This window comes from Indicator indicator, chromosome 10 (genome assembly GCF_027791375.1).
Source record: "Indicator indicator isolate 239-I01 chromosome 10, UM_Iind_1.1, whole genome shotgun sequence".
Lineage (NCBI taxonomy): Eukaryota > Metazoa > Chordata > Aves > Piciformes > Indicatoridae > Indicator > Indicator indicator.
In genome coordinates this window covers 31,239,136-31,266,200 of record NC_072019.1, presented here as the reverse complement: position 1 = coordinate 31,266,200, position 27,065 = coordinate 31,239,136, and the positions used below count along the sequence as shown (strand labels likewise).

The following is a 27,065-nucleotide window of genomic DNA, read 5'->3' as shown; positions in this document are numbered from 1 at the left end:
GAGCAGGGTCACAGAATCTAGCACAGTTCACACAGGAACACATCCAGATGGTTCTTGAAAGTCTCCAGAGAAGGAGACTCCATAACCTCCCTGGGGAGCCTGTTCCAGCGCTCTGTGACCCTCCCAGTGAAGAAGTTCCTCTTCAACCCCAGCTGTGCCTCCTCCAGTATCCCAGCCCCTCCAGGAAAAGTCTGAGAGAAGGTTTCAGGCTACCATACTATACCTGTTCCATTGCATAGGATGAACTAAAAACACTGCTGCTGCTGCTGGAACTGGTTGAGGAATCTGCCGAGCTCCCCGATGGAGTCACACTGCCTGATGTTTTTACTGTAAGGACTTGCTCATCAGAGAAGCCTAATTGGTGGAGCAGTTTCTGATCTTTGTTTACAGTTAGCTGCAAGAAAATATTTGTCATTTACAGAATCACAGAATTAACGAGGTTGGAAAAGACCTTTGAGGTCATCAGCTCTGACCTATCACCCAACACCATCAAATCAACTAAACCATGGCACTAAGTCCCTCATCCAGGCTTATTTTAAACACTTCCAGGGACGGTGACTCCACCACCTTCCTGGGCAGCACATTCCAATGGCCAGTCTCTCTTTCCAGGAAGTATTTCTTTCTAACATCCAGTCTAAACCTCCCCTGGCACAGCTTGAGACTGTCTTGTTCTGTCACTGGTTGCCTGGGAGATGAGACCAACCTCCATCTGGCCACAACCTCCCTTCAGGGAGTTGTAGACAGCAATAAGGTCTGCTCTGAGCCTCCTCTTCTCCAGGCTAAACACCCCCAGCTCCCTCAGCCTCTCCTCACAGGGTTTGTGCTCCAGACCCCTACCCAGCTTTGCTGCCCTTCTCTGGATACATTCCAGCATCTCAACATCTTTCTTAAACTGAGGAGCCCAGAACTGGACACAGTATTCAAGGTGTGGCCTAACCAGTGCTGAGCACAGGGCAGAATGACTTCCCTGCTCCTGCTGGCCACGCTCTTCCTGATGCAGGCCAGGATGCTATTGGCCCTCTTAGTACTGGGGAAGAGACTCAATTAGTCAAGACTGAGAATTTTTGGTAGTTAACATACCAGGCTGTCATTGGCAAATATCTGGATGTTATCAATGGGAGAATTCAACATCTTGGCTATCTTCCACCTGATGCTCCCTACAGTTTCATTGCTGTGAGCCTGTAAGATTAGATGACACAGGTTCAGTAGGGCTGCTCAAGCAGTAAATTCCAAGAGAAAAAAACCCAACATGACCTTCCACTGAAGTAATCCTGCTCCTCTACATGAAATGGTAAAAGTATTGTCCATGAAAGAGACTGACACAGAAGCACAGCAGAAGGGCTCCATCGCTGACAGTAAGCAAACAACTTCTTTTTCCCTACGCTAGAATGACCATCAAAATACAGATTCATAGAATGGTCTGGGTTAGAAGGGATCTCCAAAGGTCATCTAGTCCAACCCCCTCTGCAGTCAGCAGGGGCATCCTCAATTAGATTAGGTTGCCCAGAGCCTTGTTGAGCCTCACCTTGAATATCTTCAGGGATAGGACCTCAGCCACCTCCCTGGGCAACCTGTTCCAGTGTTCCACCACCCTCATGGTGCAGACCTTGTTCCTAACACCCAATCTAAATCTGCTCTTCTCTAGTTTGAAGCCATTGCCCCTTGTCCTGTCATGGCAGGCCTTTGTAAACAGTCTCTCTCTATCCTTCCTGTAGCCCCTTCAGGTACTGGAAGGCTGCTATTAGGTACATTTAGTCCTTAGATGCTTCCATTGTAAGCTTTCACCATTTCCAAATGGAGTTGACTCTAGTGCTTAAAACTAGCTCACTCTACTCACTCCAGGCATCAGAACACCCAAAAGTAGCTATGTGATCAACTGCACCCAACACACACAGTCTGTGCACACATACCTCTATGGTGAAGGTATCTTTGGTAGACTCATAAGTAACATTAAGTGTTAAAATATGTCCATGGAAAGAGGCACCATGAGGTAGAATAGTTCGGGGAACAGAGTAGAGGTCCTACAGGAAGAGAAGGATGACAATAAATACCAACCTTGGAAACAAAGACGTTTCTATGCTAGTATCACAGATCACAGAATGTTAGGGGTTGGAAGGGACTTCCAGAGATCATCCAGTCTGTGCCAAAGCATAATCACCTAGAGCAAGCTGCACAGGAATGCATCTAGGTGGGTTTGGAATGTCTCCATAGAAGAAGACTCCACAACCACTCTGGGCAGCCTCTTCCAGGGCTCTGTCAGCCTCACCATAAAGGAGTGCCCCCTTGTGTTGAGGTGGAATCTCCTGTGTTCTAAGTTATACCCAATGTTCCTTGCCCTACCACTGGGCACCACCAAGAGCCTGGCACCTTCATCTTGACACCCACCCCTCAAATACTTATAGACATTCATCAGATTCTCAGCCTTCTCTTCTCCAGACTAAACAGCCACAGGTCTCTCAGTCTCTCTTCACAGGGGAGACACTCAAGTCCCACAGTCATCCTTGTAGCTCTCTGTTGGACTCTCTCCAGCACATTCCTGTCTGTCTTGAACTGGGGAGCGCCAGACTGGACACAGTATTGCAGGTGTGGTCTGACATGGGCAGAGATCACACCTGGAATACTTTATGTCCTACATGTTGCCAGAGTTGCATAGATTTAAAGAACTTTTACTACTGCCATACCACTGGAAGCTGTGTTTACAGCCTTGCCTAGTGGGCACTCAGATCTTACCTCTATTGTTATCACATAACGCTCTGCCAGCAGCAGCAGCCTCTCAATTATTACCAGTTTAGTCGACCTGCAGATAAAACATTGGAAACAAAAGTAACTTGTCTCAGAGATTCATTTCCAACACCCACAGCTAACTACTGTCAATCAGCTGTATCCAAATAGACCTCCTTCAGCTTGGAGTTTATTCAGCTGGAATTAACTAGGAAAACAGGCCAAGAAGTTTAGGTTAGACTGCTTGAGATGAAGCCAGCTCCAGAATAAGCTTCATGTTTGCAAAGGTCCCACCCCGCACTCATGTATTTAAGCTACACACAGGTTAAACCAAGGGATAAAAACCCAATCCTTTCCTCTCCCAATTAAAACAAACAAACAAACAAACAAACAACAAACCACCCAAACCCAATCCCTGCTGCCCCAGAAATACCAATCAAATAACAGGCTACCAAGAGTCTGTGGATTTGTTGTGGTTGGGCTTTTGTTTGTTTAGTTTTGGGGTCAGAAGGGAGGGGTTGGGTTTTTGGTTTGGTGTTCTTGGTTTTGGTTGTTTGGTTTTTGTTGCTTTGTTTACTTGTTTGTGTTTATTTTTTTCACAAAGACAGGTTTCTCCAAGTCTCTTTGGAAGTCAAATTGCATTGCAATTGGAATGTTCACTTGAGAAACCACCAGAACATACAACAACCCACACTGAGGATTTTAGTTAGCATTCAAATTCAGTTGAGAAGCAGCTGGGATTCAGTGTCTACTGTCATATTCATGCTTTTAAAGACAGGCCTACCTGTAAGGAGACTGAACTGATGTTGCTACTGTAGGCATAGCAGTTGCTGTAAGCATTTTTGTAGCTCTTGTAACAGCATGTGTTAACGTTGGACCACCGAGTGCAGAGCTGGCTGCCTAGAATGCAAAGCAGAGTGTAAGTGCTGGGTTACATGGACAATGAGCATGTCCCAGGGAGCTATGAGGACAGGAAGTATTTATGGAAAGAAATATCAGAGAATGGCTCAGGTTGGAAGGGACCTCACAGATCATCTGTTCCAACCTCCCCACCATGGGCAGGGACACCTCTCAACTAGACTCAGCTGCTCAAGGCTTCATCCAACCTGGTCTTCAACACTCCCACAAAGGAGGTACCCACAACCTCCCTGGGCAGCCTGTTCCAGAGTCTCACCACCCTCTTACTAAAGAACTTCTTAAGATCCAGTCTAACCCTACTCTGAGCTTCAAACCATTCCCTCTTATCCTGTAACCACAGACACCCTTATGGAAAGTCCCTCTGCAGCTTTCCTGTAGGACCCTTTCAGGTATTGGAAGGCAGCTCTAAGGTATCCCCCAGAGTTTTCTCTTCTCCAGGCTGAACACCCCGAGCTCCCCCAGCCTATCCTCACAGCAGAGGTGCTCCAGCCCTTGCTTATCTTAGTGGCCTCCTCTGGACTCAGTCCAACAGTTCTGTGTCCTTCTTATGCTGGGCACACCAGAGCTGGGTCCAGTATCCAAAGGTGAGGTCTCAGCAGAGCAGAGCAGAGCAAAGGGGCAGAATCCCCTCTATTATACTAATTCTGAGACAAGAAACTGCAAGAAGATGTAGGTACAAGGTTAAAATCTGTCCTTTACCTCTAACCGTGTGTAGCAATCAGCAATGAACTTCTTGTGCAGCGATACTGAATCCTAAAGATAAAAAAATGCAGAAATTAATTAGAACTTGGACCAAAATCAGGGGAATTACTCATAAGCTGACAGATCATAAAATCAACCAGGTTGGAAGAGACCTCCAAGATCATCACCCAGCCCTATCCAATCAACTAGACCACAGCATTAAGTGCCCCATCCAGTCTTCTCTTGAACATCTCCAGGGATGGTGACTCCACCACCTCCCTGAGCAGCCCATTCTAATGGGCAATCTCTCTCTCTCTCTCTCCCAATTACAGATTTTAACAAGGCAGAGCATCAAGGCTCTATGAATGTCAAAGTACTCCCATGCCTACCTTTTTCAATCTAGGAGTCAGGTTAATGTAGCTATAATTTATTATCAACTGAATAGCTTCATTGGCAATTTCTTCATCAGGCGACTCCATTGCGATCTTCCAAATGAAATCCATCCCTATTAATTCCAGTTTTTCTACACTCTGTGCAAGAAAGAACAACAGTAAAACGTGACTGGATCTCTTACACAACAGTGAGTTGAGCCACAGGAACAAACCCAGTTTTCTACCTGGTGGAAAAGCATCTTTTCTGAGTCAATCTTAGCAATGTTCTTTTCCAACACGCTGCCACAGCGCAGAGTGACATCAACAGATGTGCTTTGGGGATATTTATACCACTTACAGGTGGATAAACAAGTTCCAAAGAACACTCAGTCAAGCCAACTGAAAAGAATGGAAAGCTTTAAAAGCACAGACAGATTGAATGGGGAATGCAAATCTGGTTCACAAAGTGTAGCGTGGTTACTAACCACATCATCAAGCGCTGCAAAACCTGCTGTGATGCTTGGCCAAAAAAAATACACATTTGAAGTAAATGAACTCTTTGATAAAGATCTGAAATGCCTCTGGGAAATACTTAACATATAACCATTAATATAACAAAAACACTGAAGGATCACAGAGTTAAAAAAGTATTATAGGTTAGAATTACAATATGATAATGCCTTAATCTCTTGTGAAGAAAACCAGAAAAATAATTAAGAAAAGGAATATTTCCCTACTAGGGAGAAGCAAAAAAAAAAGCAGACTAGAATTCGTGAGAGAAAAAGCAGTCCCCTTGTTCCTCCTGCACAGTTTCAGAAGCTAAATACCAGCTTCCAGTTGGTGTATTTCATACGGTAATTGTGGACTTCTAGGTTGAGAACTGAGCTCTGTTAAAGCTAGGAGGAGGCTCTGTGTAATTAACAGCTGCTGAAGAATCCTTGTCTCACCTCCTCCCCTCCCCAAGGTGCCACAGGTAGTGACAAGAACGGTGTCAGAAGACTCACCAGCTGAGTTCCCTGCCTCTTCAGTCGATGGTCACACAGGTTCACATTTTCAAAGAAAGTCTTAAATAAACTAAAACCTGCAAGGGGAAAAAAGAGGGCCAGGTTTGCTAGTCAGGTCAGGCTAGACTTCTATGTTTTATTGTAAAAAAAAAAAAAAAAAACAGAAGCAGCTCTCACATACAGGAGCTGACCTTTTCTCCCTACAACTGCTAGACTGACAGCAAAAGAGTCCTGTACGGTACTGATTACAGAACTGTTTGGATGTTTAACCTAAAGGCTCCTAGTAGATGTTTCCAAAACTGAAAGCCATTTGCTTACCATTCATAGTAATTTCATATGACTCCAGTTTAAGAATCTTCTCTTTGAAGAGCTGCTGCTGTACATCACTCTCTAGATCATGCTGTCCTTTTGTAAACCACTCAAAGCACATCTGTCAATGAAAGGCAGGATTATTTTTATCCCATTGTCATGGCAAGTGTTTTAGTGCTTAGAGCAGTTCTGTGCAGCAAGTGGTTCAGAAATCTCATCTCCTAGTAACCTCATATCTGAGTGCAAGGTCCTGCATCTGGGTTGGGCCAGTCCCAGGCACAAATCCAGGCTGGGTGCAGAGTGGGCTGAGAGTAGCTCTGAAGAAAGAGACTTGGGGGTGTTGGTTGGTGAGAAGCTCTCCAGGAGCCAGCAGTGCCCTCATGCAGCCCAGAAGGCAGCTGTGTGCTGGGCTGCAGCAAGAGGAGTGTGGCCAGCAGGCCAGGAGAGGGGATTCTGCCCCTTGACTCTGCTCTGCTGAGACCCCATCTCCAATCCTGCCTCCAGCTCTGGTGTCCCCAGCATAAGGAGGACACAGAGCTGGTGGAGAGAGTCCAGAGGAGGCCACAAAGATGATCCAAGGGCTGGAACACCTCTGCTGTGAGGATAAGCTGAGGGAGCTGGGGGTGTTCAGCCTGGAGAAAACAAGACTCTGGGGGGATACCTTAGAGCTGCCTTCCAATATCTGAAGGGATCCTGCAGGAAGGCTGCAGAGGGACTTTTCATCAGGGTGTCTAGAGACAGGACAAGGGGGAATGGTTTGAAGCTGAGGGAGAGCAGGGTTAGACTGGAGCTTAGGAAGAAGTTCTTCTGTACGAGGATGGTGAGACTCTGGAACACACTGCCCAGGGAGGCTGTGGATGCCTCCTCCCTGGGGGTGTTGAAGGCCAGGCTGGATGAGGCCTTGAGCAGCCGACTCTAGCTGAGAAGTTTCCCTGTCCATGGCAGAGAGGTTGGAGCAGATGATCTCTGAGGTCTCTCCCAACCTAAGCCATTCTGTGATGATTCTATGATCTTACAGTGTCTCCCTTACACAAAGCACACAACTGCATCATTAGTCTGTCTGCTACTCATGCTTCTCATGTCTCCACAAACACAAGATGTTCTTCACGAGCCACTAACATTCACCCTGCAAGCACAGACACCAGCAAGGTCTTCTTACCTCTCGATCTAATTCACAAACATCCTGGCCAGTTACAAGGCACTCCCAGATCTCCCTGGCACGGTTCCAGCCCAAATAAAGGGTTGCTTCTTGCAGAAAAAATGCCAAAAATTTTAGATGTGCCTCCAAATACTGAGAAAGAGGAAACAAAAACTAAAGCTTAAGACTTTTCTATCTGAAACAAGAACTCTGAGCATTTTTCTTTTGTATTTTGCAAAGTTAGTTGTTAAACAAGAGTACAGCCTTCAAAGCCTGGAAAACAGAAAGGGTTGCTGCACTGAGATTTATTTATTATATTATTTTATTTATATTATAAATATATTTATATTATTGGTAAGATTATTTGACTTATTTTTGATTGCTTTTCTAGAAAGGAACACTGAGGTCCCCTTGAATTTCCTATTACTTTCCTACCCTGGTAGTATATTAATTACTACAGCACAACTGGTGTGGAAAAAATAATTATCAAACCCTTAGCAACAAACTGTTACAACCTCTCTTTGTGTGTGGCTTCTACCTCCTAACCAGCAAATCTCTTTCAGGTTTCAGGACCTTCATACCCAATTCAAAAGTCACTGCAAGGGTAGTTGAGCAGAAGATGGGGAGAAGGGGGGGGGTCTGGAGTGGGGAGAAGGGAGAGGGGTCTGGAGTGGGGAGAAGGGAGAGGGGTCTGGAGTGGGGAGATCTAGCTCTCAATCAGTTAAATACTTCAAGCATCTTGTAGATTATGATGGTTGCCCATCCTTGCTCTATAATGAAAGGCTACGCCAATCCCTAGCAGATTAAATGTCAGAATTGTAAATGAAAACTACTTCAATTATTCATGAGATAGAACAGATAGCAGTGAATCCCAATCATGAAACATCACCTAAGCTTAGGCAAAGTTGTCAGTGATACACTACGTGGTGGTTTCATCAACCTCAGCGTAGTAAGTAAGAAGCTCAGGGCTCAGTACCTCCCGGTAAGTGTATCGGCCATCCACCAGGGTTGCTCCAACAAGTCCTCCTGGGCCTGCCACAGATGCAGCCAAACGGTGGCAGGAGATCAAGCTTCCTGTCACCAGCTTCACTATTTCAAAGTTTTTCTTTAAATCTTGAATAATACTCTTGGCAAAACAAACAAAACAAAACAAACCCAAAACGATTGAGAAAAGAGGTTTTTAAGAAGACAGATTGGCCTGCACACAGCAGACTGCTCTCCCACAGCTAAGTGTCTCTTATCAGGAACAATGCTGCCCCCTCACCAGTCACCTGTCTCCCTCCCGAGCATCCAAACCCCCTGATGTTAGTGTTTTCAGCATGTACTAAAGTACATGTGCTGCACATTGTAAACAAAGTCCCACACCACCACCCAGCCACTGTGTAACGCATGTGACACTTGCTGGTGTTTCAGTCTCTTTTCCAAGAGTCAATCTGAATTCAGTTACAAAGCAGCTGATCTAAATATCAGCCATTGTTCACTTCTTAACAGAGGCTGTTAATTATTCTACAGAAAGCTGAGAATAAAATAAATTACTCCTAACACAAGGTGAGTCTGCATCTGGAATACTGTGTCCAGTTCTGGGCCCCTCAGTTCAAGAAAGACCTCAGGGTGCTTGAGAGAGTCCAGCACAGAGCCACAAAGATGCTGAAGGCAGGGGAACATCTCCTTTGTGAGGAGAGGCTGAGGGAGCTGGGGCTCTTTAGCTTGGAGCAGAAGAGCCTGGGGGGTGACTTCATTCATGTCTGTAAAGATGTGCAGGGCAGTGTGGAGAGGACAGAGCCAGGCTCTGCTCAGGGATGTCCAATGACAGGAAAAGGGGCAGTGGGTGCAAGCTGGAGCAGAAGAGGTTCCATGGGAACAGAAGGGAAAACCCTCTGTGAGGGTGGCAGAGCCCTGGAACAGGCTGCCCAGAGTGGTTGTGGAGTTTCCTGCTCTAGAGACATTGAAAACCTGCCTGAGTGTGTTCCTGGGGGACCTGCTCTAGTTGATTCTGCTCTGGCACGGGGGTTGGATTTAATGATCTTCCAGGTCCCTTCCAAGCCCTACCATTCTGTGATCCTGTGACACAAGCCAACAGATTCCTACACACACAAATGGACAGCACACAGATCAGCATCTCTACTTGAACAGCTCATGCTACATCACTAAATTACTTGTGGGGTTTCATTTTCAGTTACCTCCCCCCCACCACCTTTCCCCTCACTTCTACATTCAAGCTTCCACGTTCTACAAGAGCACAGATACAATAACAAGAAAAAAACCCCAAACAAATCAATGAGGTTTCAGGCATGAATCTCAGCATGTTTTCTTACCTTGTCTTGCTTTTGGTAAGTTTGCTTAATAAATGAGCGTGTGATTTCATGGAGTTGACGCAGCGCTGGCACCACCCACACAAACTGAGGATTATTGTGCTGGGATGACTAGTAGTAGGAAAGGTAAAAACAATTACACAACACATTAACTTTCCTCTTACACTCCTAGAAGCCTAACCATTTCTCTTCAAGCTGCTGTTTCAAACCAACAACTGCTAGGCTCTGAAGGTTTCAGTTACTTGCTCCTAGTCCCTTTCCAAAGGGCCCCTCTTGACTTTCTTCAAGAAGTCCTTTGGCACACATATGTCATTCTGCTATCCTTATTAAGCCCAGATTACCACCTCTTTGCTAGAGAACATGCAAATTAAATAGGCAAAAAGAACTCAGTTGCATCAGGGAGGGAAGATCACCACCACCTTCCTCAGTTATGGGAGATGAAGCAGGCCTGTTAGAGCATAATGGGGCAAATCCAGTCCAATTGCTAAAGCAAGAGTGATGGAAGGAAGAACCTGAAACGTTGCTGAGGGTTGAGACATGAAGGAATTTCTGATTGGTGCTGCAAGGAGCCCTCTGATAGGAAGCAAAGGATATTTAAGCTGCATTTGTAAAGAGATCCTCCAAAGAATAACCCTCCTACCTCATTGTTAGAACTGCTCAGCACTTTTCTGGGAGGCTTCATTGTCTGTAAAGTTTGACCACACAAACCAGTACTAAGGTTGCTTGTTCAGAGAAGTGATGCCTGCTTCAAACACTGACAACAACCAGTAGCACCTACACACTTAGAAATTTAATCAACCTGCTCAAAACTGGGAGCTCTCTGAGGACTCCCTCATGTATTTGAGAATGCTGCTTTAATATTAAACTCCCTCCCAGTTTGCAACTTTATTTCCCACAATGAAGGGGAATAATAAAATGATAGATCTTTAGAAGTCTGCTGTATGGTTACCCCAATTCCTTCCTGCCTACAATTACAGCTTTCCATTAGTGTTCCCCACTGCAGCACCTCTGTAAAGGGCCTTGCCAGAACGTCATTAAAAGGATGCAAGAGAAGGAAAGGACAAGAGAAGACCCCAAAGAAAAAAAAACAAAAACACCCTGCCAGTTTTACAGACATTGAGAACCCAGAGTCTGAAATCCATATTCATAAACACACACACGAAGAAGTGTGATCAAGAAGCAACATTCTATGTGCCTCCTAAACAAAAATCCTCTACAGATGCTGCAACAGTCAAAATCTAATTTCTTATTAAAGAAATGAATAAAGTGCAAGCCTTTTTCTTTATTTACAGCACATTTCAGACTGCAAAAATAAAGAAGAGAGGAGAATTCCTGCAGACCTCAAGAAAAACTACCTATGTGGACAGTGCAGGATATGCAATCTTCTGAACCATGCACATCTCTGCTGCTGCCAGAAAACATCTTAACACAAGTAGCTGCAGGAACGGCTTCTTTATGTTAGGATGAAAAAGGTTGAAGTGTTTTATTAAAATACAAAACTACTATTATTGACATATCAGTTTGCATCTTGAGACTTAATGGTCATGCCAAAACACATGCTTAGCTCAAAGAAAACTAATCTAGGCTTTCACATGAAAGGGACAGGTAAAATACTGACATACCTTTAGAGTGGTTCCATTTGCAAATTCTAACCTTGGGCCCATCCTGGTAGTTCCCCTTAAACTGATCACTCCTTGTGCTGAAAATTTGCTTAAAACAAAGGCAAGAGACTTACTATGAGTCTCATGGTCAACAAAGTGGCTCACACAAAGCCTACCCCTCTTGCGGACTCCCCAAGGTAAGAACTTACAGATGGGACACGCAATTTGTGCATCTTGGAAGAAAGGGTAACACCAAGGCTAGACAACATTTCATTTTGGAAAAGAGAGAATAAGAAACCAACCCTCTTAATATCCTCTATGCACTTGATGATGTAGCTCCTTTTGATTGCCTCTTTCACCGCATAGGCGTCACTGAGGATTGTCAGATGTTCCTCCAAGGCCTGCTGAATAAGACTACATGGCAATGTTGGAAGGTGAGCCAGCTCCCAAAGTACCTCCAGAACCTAGAGGAAAAAGGGGCAGGTTAGACAGGACCTAGGGAGTACAGAGACTAGCAAAGCTCTGTTTTGAAGGGAAAAATCCAAACCAGAACCATTCACTTGCCTTGCCAGTGGTGGTCTCCACACGAGCTTCTCGACCGATGCGCCCTATCAGGCTCAACAGCTTCTGCCTGACTCTGTCACTCTCTGTCTCCCAGCTCTGCACAGAAAAGAAATAACATCCACTATTAAAGCAGGAAGTCTGAGAAGTCTCCACTGTACACAAAAATACAGCAATTGTTTTAATGCAGGAAAATCAAAATACCAACAAGCACGTTTCCACCAGGTGTATTTCCTTATTTTGCTATCCAGTTCTGGTGTCCCAACATAAGGAGGACAGAGAGCTCTTGGAGTGAGGCCAGAGGAGGCCACAAAGATGAGCCAAGGGTTGGAGCACCTCTGCTATGAGGATAGGCTGAGGGGACTGGGGTTGTTCAGCATGGAGAAAAGGGGGATCTCCAGGGGGATCTTAGAGCTGCCTTCCACTACCTGAAAGGATTCTACAGGAAGGCTGCAGAGGGACTTTTCATCAGGGTGTCTAGAGACAGGACAAGGGGGAATGGTTTGAAGCTGAGGGACAGCAGGGTTAGACTGGATCCTAGGAAGAAGTTCTTCAGTAGGAGGGTGGTGAGACTCTGGAACAGGCTGCCCAGGGAGGCTGTGGCTGCCTCCTTTGTGGGGGTGTTGAAGGCCAGATTGGATGAGTCCTTGAGCCCCATCCAGTCTAGTTGAAAGGTGTCCCTGCACATGGTGGGGAAGTTGGAGTAGGTGATCTCTGAGATCCCTTTCAACCTAAGCCATTCTATGATTCTATTGGGAGTTACAACACTAATTTGCCCAACTCTTTTTCAAAGATAGACTACAAAAGATTAAATATAATAACAAAATCTCACTTTAAGTACTTTAGCACTGTCTATACCTTAGCAATACAGTAGCAAATCACACTTCTGGGCTGACAAGAAAAAAAAAATCAGTACTGAAATTGTTTTTTTTATAGCCAGTTTTATATTTCTCTAGAAAGTATAAATGTATTCAAGGCATTTGTCTTTTGGTAATCTGGATACACAATGTCTCATCAATTCTCTTCTTAAGGAACGATGTAAAGTCACATGAAAACCTACCTTTTGAATTAGAACAAATAAATGATTGAGCTGATCAGAGCTAAACTTCACAGCAGCTGCAGCAATAATGGTATGGATATTTTCAATCACAGTGGAAGATTGTCCTGACTGAAAAGAGGTAGAAAAACACAAGGAAGGTCTTTACACCAAATGAGACTGAGAAACACCTAAATATAAGCTCTAGCCTATTATTCACACTAATGAAAAAGAGTAACAGCTTTTGATATGTTAGAAACACAGGGTAGGAATAGCTTCCTCTGCTTCTCTCTGCAGAGAGGGGGGTCTTTGGAAGTCATTCTGCAGCAGGGAAGAACAAGCCAGTCTGGTAGCTTGCAGATGGTGCAGTGGCTCACACCACTGGAAGGTGTGGTGCCAGCAACACAAACATCACCATTTGTATCGCTTGGATCAGTTCATGTATGGGGGGCTCCATCCCTGACACTCTTTCAGGCTTTACCCAGAAGTGAGCAATACAAAATCTCCTCCCACACTTGGTGGGAGCACCATGGCAACAAAAGCCAGAAGGGGAGTGGAATAAAAGTGTGAGCTAGAATCATACTGCAGCTCTACTAAGCACACAAGACTGCCTACCATGCCTGCACACACTGGAGATCTGACAGTGTCCAAGGAGTTTGGTCTAAAACTTCAACAGCTGGAGAGAGGAGAAAACCATTTCCTGCAGTGGAAGACTCTGTTTCTGGTTGTAATTTCCACCTGCCATTTGCATTAAGCAGTAAAACCACCTCTCCCACACAGCAGTAGGTTGAACACATGTAAAGTGAATGTGAAAAGATGATTTGTCAGTCAACTACATGCATGGACAGGAAGTTGAAAGGTAATTCATACCCTCTGAGGCCAGACTCTTTAAAGCCACTCTGTGAGTGCTATTCCAATTTTTTATCTCCAGCCACAGGAGTTAATATCCTTAGGCATGGTCTTTGGTCTAGACAAACATTCTGTCACATACTTCAGGCTGACAATCTCTTATTCCAAACTCAAACACTTTTGAAGTCCTTTAACACTTGTCAGAAAGACCTAAACTTCATCTTAAGATTTAACAGCTGTGCCACAAGAACTTGCCACAACACTTGATTTGAAACAGTAAAGGAAGGAGCAGAAGAAAGCCTTTGATTATGCTGTTCAAATCTCAACACCTCCACATTGCAATAAAGAAATAGCTACAATTATAAACAAACAAACAAAAAATAATCTCACCACTAGAATGGCTGCTTTTGTAAGACAGCCTAAAAGCACCTGCCTGGGCTTGGGTGCTTACCTGAATTCTCCAAATTTTAGTGAGTTCATCTAAAGATAATTTACTGCCCAGCAGTTCAATAATTCCCTTTATACGATCACAGTATTGTGCTTGGTCTATATTACCTAGAAAACAAAGAAAGGCAACTGAAATTAATCTATTAAACCCAGTATTAGATACATTAAATGGGTGAAAATAAACTAGCTCTTTTAAAAAGGGAGAGGAACAAAGTTAACTTCATTTGAAAAGTCTTTCTCTACTGTCACTGACAAATCTATCAGCTTCAAATAAAAACAGAATAACAGCTTGATCGTTGTTTTACTTCACACATTGTGGATGACTCCTCCTCATTTGTGGATGAGGTATTCAAGGCCAGGTGAGATGATGCCTTGAGCAACCTGGTCTCGTGGAAGGTGTCCCTGGACATGGCAGGGGGGTTAGAACTAGATGATCTTTCAGGTCTCTTGCAGCCCAAATCATTCTATGATTCTGTGATAGCTGTTCACACCTATAGGGCCCTACTGTGTGGAAAAACAACCCCCAGATTTCTGATATTTTCCAGGGCCTAACAATATACACAGATAAACTGAGTGTAAACACCCCAGGTACTGGTAAGCAGCTCCATGGAGAAAGACCTTGGAGTCCTCATGAACAGCAAGTTCTGCATGGGACAACAATGTGCCCCTATGGCCAAGAGGACCAACAGCAATCTGGGGGGCATTAAATGTGGCCAGCAGGCCTGTGAAGGTTCTCCTCCCCCTCTACTCTGCCCTGATGAGACCAAACCTGGAATACTCTGTCCAGTTTTGGACTCCCCTGTTCAAGAGAGACAGGAATCTGCTGGGAGAGTCCAATGGAGAGCTTGGAGGATGACTGGGGGACTTGAACATTTCTACTATAAAGAAAGGCTGAGAGACCTAGAGCTGTTTAGTATGGAAAAGAGAAGGCTGAGAGGGGATCTGATCAATATCCATAAATATCTCAGGGGTGGGTGTCAAGATGAAAGTGCCAGGCTCTTGGTGGTGCCCAGTGATAGGACAAGGAGCAATAGATACAAGGTGGCACACAGGAGGTTCCACCTCAACATCAGGAGAAACTTCTTTACTGTAAGGCTGCTGGAGCCCTGGAACAGGCTGCCTAGAGAGGTTGTGGAGTCTCCTTCTCTGGAGACTTTGTAAACATGCCTGGATTGTGTTCCTGTGTGACCTGCCCTAGGTGATGCTGCTTTGGCAGGGGGCTTGGACTGGATGATCCCTGGAGGTCCCTTCTATCCTCTAACATTCTGTGATACAAGAGAAGACACATGCACAGATATCAAAGAGAGGACTAGAAGATAGTAGCAGAAAGTGCAGGGTTTTCCTCACTCTATTTTGAAGACAACAAAGCCTTTGAAGTCCTTTTTTGTTAGCATTCCTTTAGATATTGAAATACATTGAAGGAGACAGGTAAAATTTTTCTGAAGCACATCTCAGAGGTCTTTGTGGAAGTGCTTACCTTCTAAAGCAATTGACAGGACAGAGTTTTCTACCAGCCAGTTCAGCAACCGGTCTGTGTCTATTGCATTCTTCACCGACTTGGACACGGTGCTGTCTTCTATCAGTTTTGTTACCTAGAAATTGCAGAGTGCAAGAGTCTGATGATGATTCCCACCATCATTATCTATGCACACAACAAAATCTACTCCAAAGACTTACTGCAAAGCTTAAGGGTGAATTCTCAAGCACAGGAAGTGGTTGGAGTGGGTTTTGTTTGGCTGCTGTTGGAGGGTTTTTCTTTTTGGTTGGTTAGGTTTTCTTTTTTTGGTGGTTTTGTTTGGTTGGTTTTATTTTTATTTTTTTACTAAGCTGTTTAGAGGTAAAGTCCTAACCAGAAACACTTCCTTGTCATCAGTCTCTTAGGTTTTTATTCCCCATATGGCACAGAAAAGCTGTGCTGACAGGTATATTTCTACAGAGAGCAGAAGTAGGTTAGCTGAGGCTTCTGCTTGTTGTGCTCAAATCAGTGTCCTATTTTTTATCCAATACAGAACTGATACATGCTCCTCACTCTAGGGAGAAAGAGCACACTTCCCTAGCTTCACCAACTAGCTCTGAAGAAAGACTTAGAGGTGTTGGTTGGTGAGAAGCTCCCCAGGAGCCAGCAGTACTCTCTTGCAGCCCAGAAGGCAGCTGTGTGCTGGGCTGCAGCAAGGAGTGTGGGCAGCAGGGCAAGAGAGGGGATTCTGCCCCTTGACTCTCCTCTGCTGAGACCCCACCTTCAATACTGCCTCCAGTGCTGGTGTCCCCAGCGTAAGAATGACACAGAGCTGTTGGAGTGAGGACAGAGGAGGCCACAAAGATGATCCAAGGGCTGGAACACCTCTGCTATGAGGACAGGCTGAGGGAGCTGGGGGTTGCTCAGCCTAGAGGAGAGAAGACTGCAGGGGGACCTTAGAGCTGCCTTAGAGGAAGGCCACAGAGGGACTTTCCCTAAGGGTGTCCAGTGACAGAACAAGGGGGAATTGTTTGAAGCTGAGGGACATGAGATGTAGACTGGATCTTAGGAAGGAGTTGTTCAGCACACACAGAATGCAAACCTACCTCTTTGAGGGAATTCATTTTTGCACTGAAGTGAGGAGATTTCAGCATGCGCAGCAGGATGTCCAGCCGTAAGTCATCCACCGCGGTCACCAAGTCAGGCTGGAAGCGCATACACAGCAGCTTGATACCAGACAGGAGCTCGGGGATGCTGACCAGCCTCTGTTTGAAACCAAACCAAACCAAACCAGGACGAATAAAAGCATTGCTATTTTGCTTATTCTGTTTCAGACCTCAGAGCTGCCCTCCCATGCCTGAAGGGATCCTACAGGAAGGCTGCAGAGGGACTTTTCATAAGGGTGTCTAGAGACAGGATGAGGGGGAATGGTTTGAAGCTGAGGGAGAGCTTGAGCCAACAGCCAGTGAGGGGAAGGTGCCCACAGCGTGTGCTCTGACCTCTGAGCATGCAGTGGGCACCATCCAGGGGTACCTCCTGCCAGAAGCAGGAGAGGGACTTTTCATCAGGGTGTCTAGAGACAGGACAAGGGGGAATGGTTTGAAGCTGAGGGAGAGCAGGGTTAGACTGGAGCTTAGGAAGAAGGTCTTCAGTACAATGGTGGTGAGACTCTGAAACAGGCTGCCCAGGGAGGCTGTGGATGCCTCCTCCCTGGGAGTGTTGAAGGCCAGGTTGGATGAGGCCTTGAGCAGCTGAGTCTAGTTGAGAGGTATCCCTGCCCATGGCAGAGAGGTTGGAGCAGATGATCTCTGAGGCGTCTTCCAACCTGAGCCATTCTAGGATTCTGTGGCAATCTAAGAATTCTTTCCAGTTTACAATAAACAAAGCAGAGAAATGAATACTCCAAATTTAATAGCACTGAATCCCAAATTGAGGGTAGGACAAGAAGTAGTCAAAAGTTACACTGACATTTTATCAGCCACCAAATTCTCAGCATCACAGAGCTGATGCTGCAGTTGGATGCACACAAGTTGTAACAATTTAACAGACTGCAAGTCAATAAGCATCTTCAGGTCAGTTAGACAAGTCAGCATTTCCTGCACTTCAGAAGGAGACCAATAAAACCATATTTGATAGCAAGAGCAGCCAAGTATTTTAGAATCAGATATCTGCTGCAAAGGGTGTTGAATGGAACTGAGTAAATGGATTTTTTTCTATGCCATTCAGTCAGGATTCAGAACAGGCTCTACTTCTGTCAGTGTAAATAAAGCTATTGACCTAGTCTACAATGCCAACATTTCCAAGGCATACAGTAAATTCTTCCTAAATATTTAATGTATCAACCATTACCTTGTCTTTCAAGTCCTTCTCCTCTACGTTCTGCACATATTTAATCATTTTATGAATGACTGGATCCAGCATGGGCTAAGGAAGGTGAGAAAAGGCATGACAATCATTTTGTTTCCTGAAATCAATTACATTAGTCAGAAGACCTGGTTGCAGCAAAAGGAAATGCTTAGCTGAAAGCTCACAATTGTCTCAGACATAAAGCAACACCTACACACACAGAGAACTACTCTGTTAGGTACGTCCAGAGAAGGAAACAATTTGAAGAAGAAGGCATTTCAGACCTCTCTAATGCAGGCTGGCAAAATACCATAGACCACCCAACCAACCCTTCAAAATGCATCAGTTATTGCATACATGTGCCTCTCTGACTCCCAGTGGCTCCTAAACTACCTCCTCTTCAGATAAAGTATTTAGAAGTGAGTACAGGTGTGAAGCCTGGAGCACATTTGCATAAATATGGTGATTTTCTTTTTTTCCTCTCATGTACCACAATTTTTCCCAACTCTCATATCCACATGCTTGGTCTTAGCCAGAAAGTTAAACTAAACCCAAACCCCATCCATCAGGCCAGATTCTTTTCCCATGAGCTTACTAATGGCAGCAGCAAAGCTGCTCACTGTTGCAGTTGGAGGTACCTGACTGCAGATGGCTGTGCTTAAAGACTGATCCATCACCCTCAGGATGCTTAGAAGTGTTCTTATGCTTTACTGCAACAAGTTTCGAAGGCTTTTCAAATGAGTCACCAATTTCACACCAACACAGCTGTAATTTTTCACTCCTCTGATAACTCATAACAAAGGCATTTTACCTGTACTACAGAAGAGTTGAGGTACTCTGCACAAACTCCAAATGGCTGAACTAACGCAGAGATTGCCTGAAAGAAACGCAGCAAGAATTGAAGGTCACACACAGGAGATCTTTTCAGAGCTAGTCACCTACACCTCAAAAGGAAATGGAGGTGACTATGTATCAGTTATCCATTAACTTCTAGTCAGTTCCTACAAATTGATGATGATGTACAAGTCCTTTACAACAACACATGGTTCAGGGAAGAGATTTCACTCCATGGCATACAGGATGTGTTATTTCTGCCTGGGAAAAAAAAAAAAATTCCTAGCTTTCACTAATCTTGGTCTCTGCTCACTCTTCTGTGTGATCCTGTTTCAGTTACAGGAATAAACAGAATGGGAGGGGGCACATCACATTTTAGTTGCTTTCTACAGCAATGAAAAGTGTAAATGCAAGAGTTAGGGTTAAAGCCATAGAACAAATTTCCTTCCCAAAGCATTAAGTGAGGGAAAGCTTTTGTTAATGTTTCATATATATGTCAAGATCTCCCCAGTCAGGATTTTCAAGTGATACCTATCATCAGGAAATAAAAAAGGGAGAAGTCTTGTCACAGAATATGAACTTACCCCAAGTTCAATATCTTCTGAATTGAGTTTGGACTGAATTGCTGAAAATCCACCCAGCTCTGCAAACTGAAATAAAATAATCAGTGTTATGCTAGTGAGCCACAGCATTAGAGCTTAAAACCAGCTGTTCTAGAAAACACCCCATTGGCAGTCCCTTTAAAGGTATCTTTTACATCACATTCAACACAAGCTTTACATTTTCATGGGAATTCAGAAGCACACTGGGGAATACAATGCAATTATACCTGGCATCAGTTTAAACATCAGACAAAACTCTGCACTAGGTACAAATAGGTACAGGGGAGAAAGCCAAACCACAAAGTAAGAGCTGACTGGCCTTTGACTGGGAAACAGCACTGCAGTCTGAGCTGAGCTCTCAACTTCTACTAGTCATAGCTACCATGTTAAGGCCAAGGTGCTCAAGGGAGAAACACAACAAGATTAGGTGTTTAGCACGGCCCTTTCCTTATATGCAGACAGGATTAAAATCTTAAAACTACTTTTGGGTGGTTGTCAGAAAAAATGAAGAGTGGAAGAACAAGACAGTGGTGAGGGAGTCAAGAAATTCTATTCTGGAGGCCAATGAATTTAAATGGCAAATAACAATTCTGCTTGGTTTATATTTACCTACCCTGTTTACCAGATCCACCAGCCATCCATGTGGTTCCTTGAACAATTAAAACACACACATTAGTTGCTGTAACTTCAGTGCTAAACATTTGCCTCCTACAACAGAGGCTTGGACAGACAGATTCTAACCCATATCTCAAATGCATGCACTGTTACTTCAAATTAAACAACAAACTGTTTGTAACAGCTCCTTCCCTAAGCCTAGCTGGAGCTCTGCTTGGTTCTCATTGCCATCATCCTTTTTTTGGCCCCTGTCTGACATCACGGACCATGTGCTGTGGCAACAGCACAGGTTGTGGCTGCTGACTTAGAGGCAGCTGTATTTATAGCACATTAGCAGTGTGGAACATTACTAAAAAACCTTTCCCAGAGCAGCATTTTCTTCCTACAGCTACAAACTTGTTTCCTGAAGGAGACATCAACTCCACTGATGTTTTTTTTAGACCCACTCATCTGGAACAACTGTGACAAGACAGTGCAAACCTCAAGAACTGCCTCTTTGCCAGTGTGTGACTTGAAGATATCCCTATCCTTGCATGTCAGGAAGAGCTGCATGCTTTGAGTCATCTTAGGCATTTCATGGAATCGTAAAATTGTTAGGGTTGGAAGGGACCTCAAAGATCATCCACTTTCAATCCCCCTGCCATGGGCAAGGACACCTCACACTAGATCAGGCTGCTCAGGGCCGCATCCAGCCTGGCCTTAAACACCTACCACCTCCCTGGGCAACCTGTTCCAGTGCCTCACCATTTCATACTCAATGGCCAAGCAAATGTCAGTGCTTAGATACAACACACCTACCCCTCTGATTGTTGTGCTACTTCAGACATGAAAGGACACCAATTCCTAAATCCAGCCTCTACCAGAGAACTGGGACAATCTGGGAGGACAAACTCCTTTCTACAGACCAAAGGATCTATTTGCTGTAATTCTTGGGGATGCATTTCAGCCTTCTTGTGTTATAAATGACTGTTAATCAAACAATCTTTTCTGAAGCAGGCTTTAGGGGATGGCCATGCTCACCTTCTGGAAAGTGGACATGGGTGAGACAGCATGCATGTTCCCCTCCCCAAAGACTTCTGCCCAGTTTCTCTGGCACACCTTCATTCGATTCTTGAAGTGATATTCATTGTCAGGGTTAAATGCCTTGGAAGAGAAGCAGATGGTAATGACCAACAGGGCTGATGCCACTCTCAAAAGGCATCTTGATAACATCTGACACTTTCAACTGAGCATTTCCCTGGCTGACAGTTAAGAGATCAAGCAAAAAAATAAAGGCCCCTGCTCCTCCCTCTCAGTTTTCATTGTATAAAGCATTCTGAAGCTCTACAGACAACATCCAAAACCACGGTGAACCAGGTATCTGTAAAAGGGGGAGATAAACTCAAAGCACGTTAAAAATTAAACAGTGAAATAACAACAGATGTGATTTCAGCACCCACCACTTTATGAACTGCATACTGGATGTTCAAAATCTACTGCAAGCAATGGCTGCAGGTTTTAAGACCATACACCACAACTTAAATACTTAGAAAAAGCATCAGCAGCATAAATAGGAAATGCCAAATACCCAGATATTAGAAACTGCATCAGAGAGGCAAGTACCATTGTAAGTACACTGAGCAGGCCCACAGGAATGGGATCTTGTTTCACTCTTTCTGCAACCAGGTCCACTAGCAGCATAAGCATGTTGTATATTCCTTCATGGATTTCAGTTCCCCATTTGTGAACAGCACTGGATGTCAACAGCTAAAAAAAATAAATAAAACAAAAGGATTTTTTTTTTTGGTAGTTTGAGCACAATCACGAAACAGGAGACATTTATCAACTGTTGTCAGAGCAAATGTTTCCTTAGAGTATACTAATCACTGTCTGGTATGTTTTTCAGATGCTCTTCCTGCACTAATGGCTTAAGAGTTAATTAAATTGCTGATGTAAATGAAGGACACCTTAAATCATGGTTAATGACAGCAAATAAAATGAACCAAAAGCAAACTGTTTTCCATTTCCATGCACTAGTAGAGACTGTAACCTTTGCAAAGAACAACTAATATGGAACCAATTTGTCTGCAGACTGAACACACAACTATTAAATCTTCAAGCAGGCATGCCACAAAGCTGCACTGATTCAGCTGTAATAACCATTTCCCAATTCACACTTTGTAAGCTGCTTCTATTGCAAAAACAAAAGAACATGCACCATGAAGAGAGAGGGATTCAATGCTGCTTTCCCACCTACTGAAACATGTTGTTTAAATCTGCTCTGATGTGGTTGTTTATAAAGGACATGAAGCTTCCACCTGAAAACTTAATTTAATTGCTCCTAGCTGTGCTTGAACACAGGCAGTTAAAAAGCTTAATACTTCAAATACAATTACTTTTTTTTTTCCCCTTTCGTGCCATTAATAGAGTTTCTTGAAAATATTTCAGCCCATTTTAATTCAGCACATTCTGAACTTCGATTTTTACAGATTATCCTTCTGGAGGAGCAATCTACACTGCTTATTTAATATGCAAAAAGCCCTCAAGTGATTGAAAAAGCACTGTATGTAAGGTTAATACTCTAATAGACAAATGGAAAAGGAGTTTTTTTCCCCTTAAATTTCGATCTTCCTTCAATATTCTCAGTATCTTAAAGATTAGGACCAAGTAAGACTTTGCAAGATGTATGTGTTTTTACAGATAGGGGTGAAAAACTGGGCAAGAAATTTAGACAGGATCCAAAAGGGATGGAACAGTGGGGAAAAAAGAATTGGTTTGGGGAGCTCTGTAAAGAAAATCCACAGTGACCCAGAGAAGAACAGCCAGAGTGGCACAGGAGGCACTGAAGGGAAAAACAGATTCTAAACAGATGATGAAAAGCAGCTAAGAGAGAATTTAGCAGCCCTCCAAAGAAGGAGCAGAAAGAATAGTGTTAAAGGAAATCTGATTCTGGACTTGCCACTAATGGCTGTATCCAAGGGCCTTTAAAACTGTCTTTAGGCTCCATCAATTACTACAGAGCTAATCATTAAAGAAAAAACAAAAACAACCTATGTGCTAGCACTGGCCAGAGCTGCAGAACTAGGCCTTGGTCTGATTTTAATCTAATAGTTTAATATGACTTCAATCTAGAAAAATAAACTGATTATGATTTTAATCTAAGAATCCACTCACTGCTTACCCTGGCTACTGAAGTTTGGGTTAAAATACACCATTTCTACCATGAACAATGCAAAGCAACACTGAAGTGGTCTACTGTACCTACTTACCTTTTTAAATGCTTCAGGCATGCATCTGTCCATAAACCTCTTGCAGTTTTCATCAGAATCAGAAAGACCTTTACAGAAAGGAGAGGGCTTTGGTAAAGTTGTTTTGTTTTGTTTTTCCAAGTGTACTTTTAAAGATTAGCTCAGGGACCTCATTGCAAGTTTTTGGGAACACAACCAAACCCAGCAGTAAAAAAAAAAAGTGCTTCTGTTCATTCATAACTAGTATGCTTCTTCAGCCACAAAAAAAGTGTTGAGTCAAGACAATTTGCCTTTTGGAAATAAGGTTTCCCAACATCCCATCTATTACACCTTCAAGCTTTATTAGCACCATGTGTACTTCTCCCTTCAAAGTTTAGAACTTACACTAGCTTCAGATCACTTCTGATGCTTCACAGCAATTCCTAACCCCAAATCTAAGCATGGCCTTTCAACACGGGTTAGAAACAAAGCAGCAAACTACAACTACCTAACAACTTCCATTCTTCCAACAGATCATAACACCCCCTCCCTTAGTCTGCCATCAGGCATGATGGAAAAACTGCCTTGTTCCCTCATTACATAGCAGTTGTTGGGCCTCTTAATGCCAAAGTACTGAATCCAGAGAAGCCAAATTCATGGCTAATGCAGTACCAGCATTTTGCTAGAGAAAAAGCAACCAGTTACACAAGCCTGGAACAGCATGGATTTAGGTGACAGCTTGTTTTTACTCATGGAAAACAATCAGCACAATGAAACAAGTAGTCAGTAATTCAGCTCTGAAAAAAAAATTCCTACAATCATTAGAACATAAAGAAACATGTGCTCCACTTACAAAACAAAGCTGGAGCAAACAAGTTACTTGACAGGAAGAAAAAGACACAACATTCTTTGGAGAGCATTGGGTAGAACAGTTCACATTAGCCACTGGCACAGAGATGTGATCCTCCTGCAGGCTGCTAAGTAAACAACTGCAAGATTAACACAAAAGACAACTGCCTTCCCACAGTATCTCTGAAATCCCTTGAACAGATCATCTTTGTGTGGGTGTAGAAAGAACTTACCCAGCCTTGCTAGGTAGGTGGATGCAATTAGGCATTTGCCCAGAGACTCTTCTCGTTTATAGGGTATGGACCAGTGATCTGTTAAAACTCTGCTCTCCAGTTCATACAAGTTAGTGGTTGGAAACTCAATACCTTCACCAGAGCAGTTCCCATTTTCATCATTTTTCTGTGAATAAAAAGGAAGTTTAAGTGAAACAATTTTTCTATCCTTCTCTCCTACACCCTTTAAAGGACTTAGAGCAGCTTCACAAACTGCCACTGTGCTCCTAACAAGCATGACAAATTCTCCACAGCCCCAAGGCTCCTTCTGTTCTTCAAAGCAGAACTTAATATTTCAATTTGAATTGAAGGGATTACATACCTTTATGTACTTGGTGTAGGTAATAACTACTATGTTTACATAACTAATTGCCAACTAATTGCCTATTTAAGTGACAAATCTTGTTCCTTAGCATATCAGATCCCAGAGCCCAGTGATAAGTACTTCCAGTCCCTGCGAGATTGGAGAGCACAAACCTTGATCTTCATAGATCTGCATCTTAATCCTCTGTTCAACAACTGCTGTAGAATATGGAACAGCTTAATATGGAACAGCTCAAAGGAGGCCAATTTCATCACTGCTCACATTAAGAAACACAAGACACCAATCCAGTACAGCAGGATTTTTTTTCCTTCACTAGTTAATTCTCTAAAGAAAAAATTTACAACTCAAATACAGCTGTCCAACAAAGAAACTGTAATTCTCCCCAGGGCAAAGTGACTTACTGGAAAATGTTCAGAGGGGCAAAGAGGGAAAGCCTGCAGCTAAGCTTTACAGGTTTCCTCGACAGAGCCATGAAACAGTAGCTATTTCTGTGTACAAGCAGCACACAGAACAAGCCCCATGTTCTTTGCTAAGTGCCATATGAGGTAACTTGCCTCAGCAGTGCCAAATGAGAGGAGTGGACAAGTTATCCATTTATTTTCTTTTGTTGATTTTTTAACCTCACACAGACACTGGCTTCCAAAAAGTTCACATGGACTAACTTGTCCTGCCTTCACAACAGCAGACAGTTGAAGAAGGAGAAAGGACAAAAATCTCCATCAGGCCTGGCAGCAAGGAGGAGCAACTGTCAGAGACTGAGGAAAACAAGAGTGTCGTGATGGTAACAAGATCGCCCTAAGACAGAAGCCAGGGACATGGAAGGAGGAAGAAGAAGCAGGAAACATGTTTGAGAGCGAAAAAAAGCCAGTGTCAGGAAAATTACTAGAACAAATAGAAAGGAACAAACCAAGATAGGTTCTCTTCCTTATGAGGAGAGCCTGAGGGAGCTGAGGGCTCTTTAGCTTGGAGGAGACTGAGGGGTGACCTCATTCATGTTTATAAAGATGTGCAGGGTGAGTGCCCAGAGGCTGGAGCCAGGCTCTGCTGGGTGATGCCCAATGACAGGGCAAGGGGCAATGGTGGAAGCTGAGGCAGAGGAAGTTCCATGGAAACAGGAGAAAACATTATTTCACTGTGAGGGTGATAGAACACTGGAACAGGCTGCCCAGGGGGGTTGTGGAGTCTTCCTCTCTGGAGATATTCAAAACCTGCCTGGATGTGTTCCTGTGTGATCTGCTCTAGGTGAGCCTGTTCTGGCAGGGGGGGTTGGACTGGATGAACTTTCCAGGTCCCTTCCAATCCCTAACATTCTGTGATCTTTTGTAGAGAAAGAAGTAAACTCAGGAGGACATGGTATACAAAGAACAGAATCAATGTTGGCAGGCAACTGGGCTTCCAGCTCTCTCATGGCACTTTGCTGTTTGCAGGATTAGATCTGTTTATTAAAAACCAGATGTGTCAAATTCCTAATGATTCAAAAATATTAAGCCAAGGAAACAGCAACTGCAGAGATCTCATCCTTGAAAGTTGACTGGTGCAACTGACCATGGCACACAGTGGCTGGACTTACTAATAGGTTCTGGAGAGCAGCAGTAAAATTTTATAGGAATAGTGCCCAGGAAAAAAAACAACATGTCAATGCTTGGGAAGTAAGATGCTACCTCTCTGCAGCCCTCAACAAACATTTAGTTCTGCATTTGTCATTATGGGAAGCTGCACTTCAACAGTCCTGAATATCAACCTCTGAAGCTGCAGTTATCTGCTCTGGCACTGTGCTTGGAATTTACATCTAGCAAATTTACAGAATTTACATCTAGCAAACCATGCCCTCTTTGAACACTTCATGTTTTGAAGGAGAGATGTTTGAGGTCCAAATGAAAAGGTACTGCAAGCATTTCGAAGTTTCCTACGAAATATTTTCTTGTACCAAGTAAGCAAACAACAGTTTAGCCTACAGCTTTTGTAAAGAACACCCATCCAGAACACAAACCCACTTCCTGTGGAAAATGAATGTGCAGTTATAAAGAAAGCCCACACAGTACCAGCACAGGATCCAAGTCTAATAAAGGTAGACTGAGCCTAATATAAACACCCAGGTGCAAGGTGTTCAGCAGTTTCAGTTCACCCCAGACTTGCTGCAAAGGAAAGCAGTATTTCAACAAACCATGGCAGTAAGTGAGGTATGGTTGCTCCCTTCCCTGGAGGAAAGTGTCAACACTAAGTAAGATGAGTCTCAGCAATGAGTACTTTAAGAAGTGGAGTCTAATAGTGCTGAAAAAAATCTACCTGTTGTTCTGCTTTTCTATCTGCTTCTAAGTGATGCTGCTCCAGTCACCTTTCCAGACAAGTGTTTTCCTGTGTCCATAACACAGAAATTCATAAAGAAATGGTGAATTAATACAAATAAGCTCTTCAAAATAAGAGTTGTGCTAAAGACAGGTCTGACCTACTACTGGTTTTGAATACATAACTGCCAATTAAAAGCAACCAAAAAACCAAACAAACAAAATCCCCCAAACCAAAAAACATTCCCCAAACCCAAACCAAAAAAAAAAAAAACTACCACCACCACAACAACCCAAAAGTTTGCCTTTTAATCAAAAAATGCAAGT

At 43.6% G+C, this 27,065-nt stretch overlaps 1 protein-coding gene across 1 annotated transcript in view; it reads right to left on the bottom strand.

The window, feature by feature from the left end:
* USP24 (ubiquitin specific peptidase 24) overlaps positions 1-27,065 on the bottom strand; it is an 82,385-nt gene that overhangs the window by 44,338 nt on the left and 10,982 nt on the right. The window contains exons 2-28 of the mRNA XM_054383907.1: positions 24,090-24,255; positions 23,050-23,117; positions 21,404-21,547; positions 20,822-20,944; positions 19,800-19,835; positions 19,169-19,234; positions 18,562-18,627; positions 17,754-17,828; positions 16,511-16,669; positions 15,426-15,540; positions 13,953-14,056; positions 12,677-12,784; positions 11,620-11,715; positions 11,325-11,519; positions 11,108-11,122; positions 9,458-9,565; positions 8,119-8,268; positions 7,164-7,295; positions 6,014-6,125; positions 5,696-5,772; positions 4,710-4,850; positions 4,339-4,392; positions 3,506-3,621; positions 2,731-2,797; positions 1,911-2,021; positions 1,081-1,179; positions 224-394 (exon numbers count right to left, since the gene is read on the bottom strand). Of these exons, the coding sequence (XP_054239882.1) occupies positions 224-394; positions 1,081-1,179; positions 1,911-2,021; positions 2,731-2,797; positions 3,506-3,621; positions 4,339-4,392; positions 4,710-4,850; positions 5,696-5,772; positions 6,014-6,125; positions 7,164-7,295; positions 8,119-8,268; positions 9,458-9,565; positions 11,108-11,122; positions 11,325-11,519; positions 11,620-11,715; positions 12,677-12,784; positions 13,953-14,056; positions 15,426-15,540; positions 16,511-16,669; positions 17,754-17,828; positions 18,562-18,627; positions 19,169-19,234; positions 19,800-19,835; positions 20,822-20,944; positions 21,404-21,547; positions 23,050-23,117; positions 24,090-24,255 (2,874 nt within the window). The remainder of the gene's footprint in view (positions 1-223; positions 395-1,080; positions 1,180-1,910; positions 2,022-2,730; positions 2,798-3,505; positions 3,622-4,338; positions 4,393-4,709; positions 4,851-5,695; positions 5,773-6,013; positions 6,126-7,163; positions 7,296-8,118; positions 8,269-9,457; positions 9,566-11,107; positions 11,123-11,324; positions 11,520-11,619; positions 11,716-12,676; positions 12,785-13,952; positions 14,057-15,425; positions 15,541-16,510; positions 16,670-17,753; positions 17,829-18,561; positions 18,628-19,168; positions 19,235-19,799; positions 19,836-20,821; positions 20,945-21,403; positions 21,548-23,049; positions 23,118-24,089; positions 24,256-27,065) is intronic.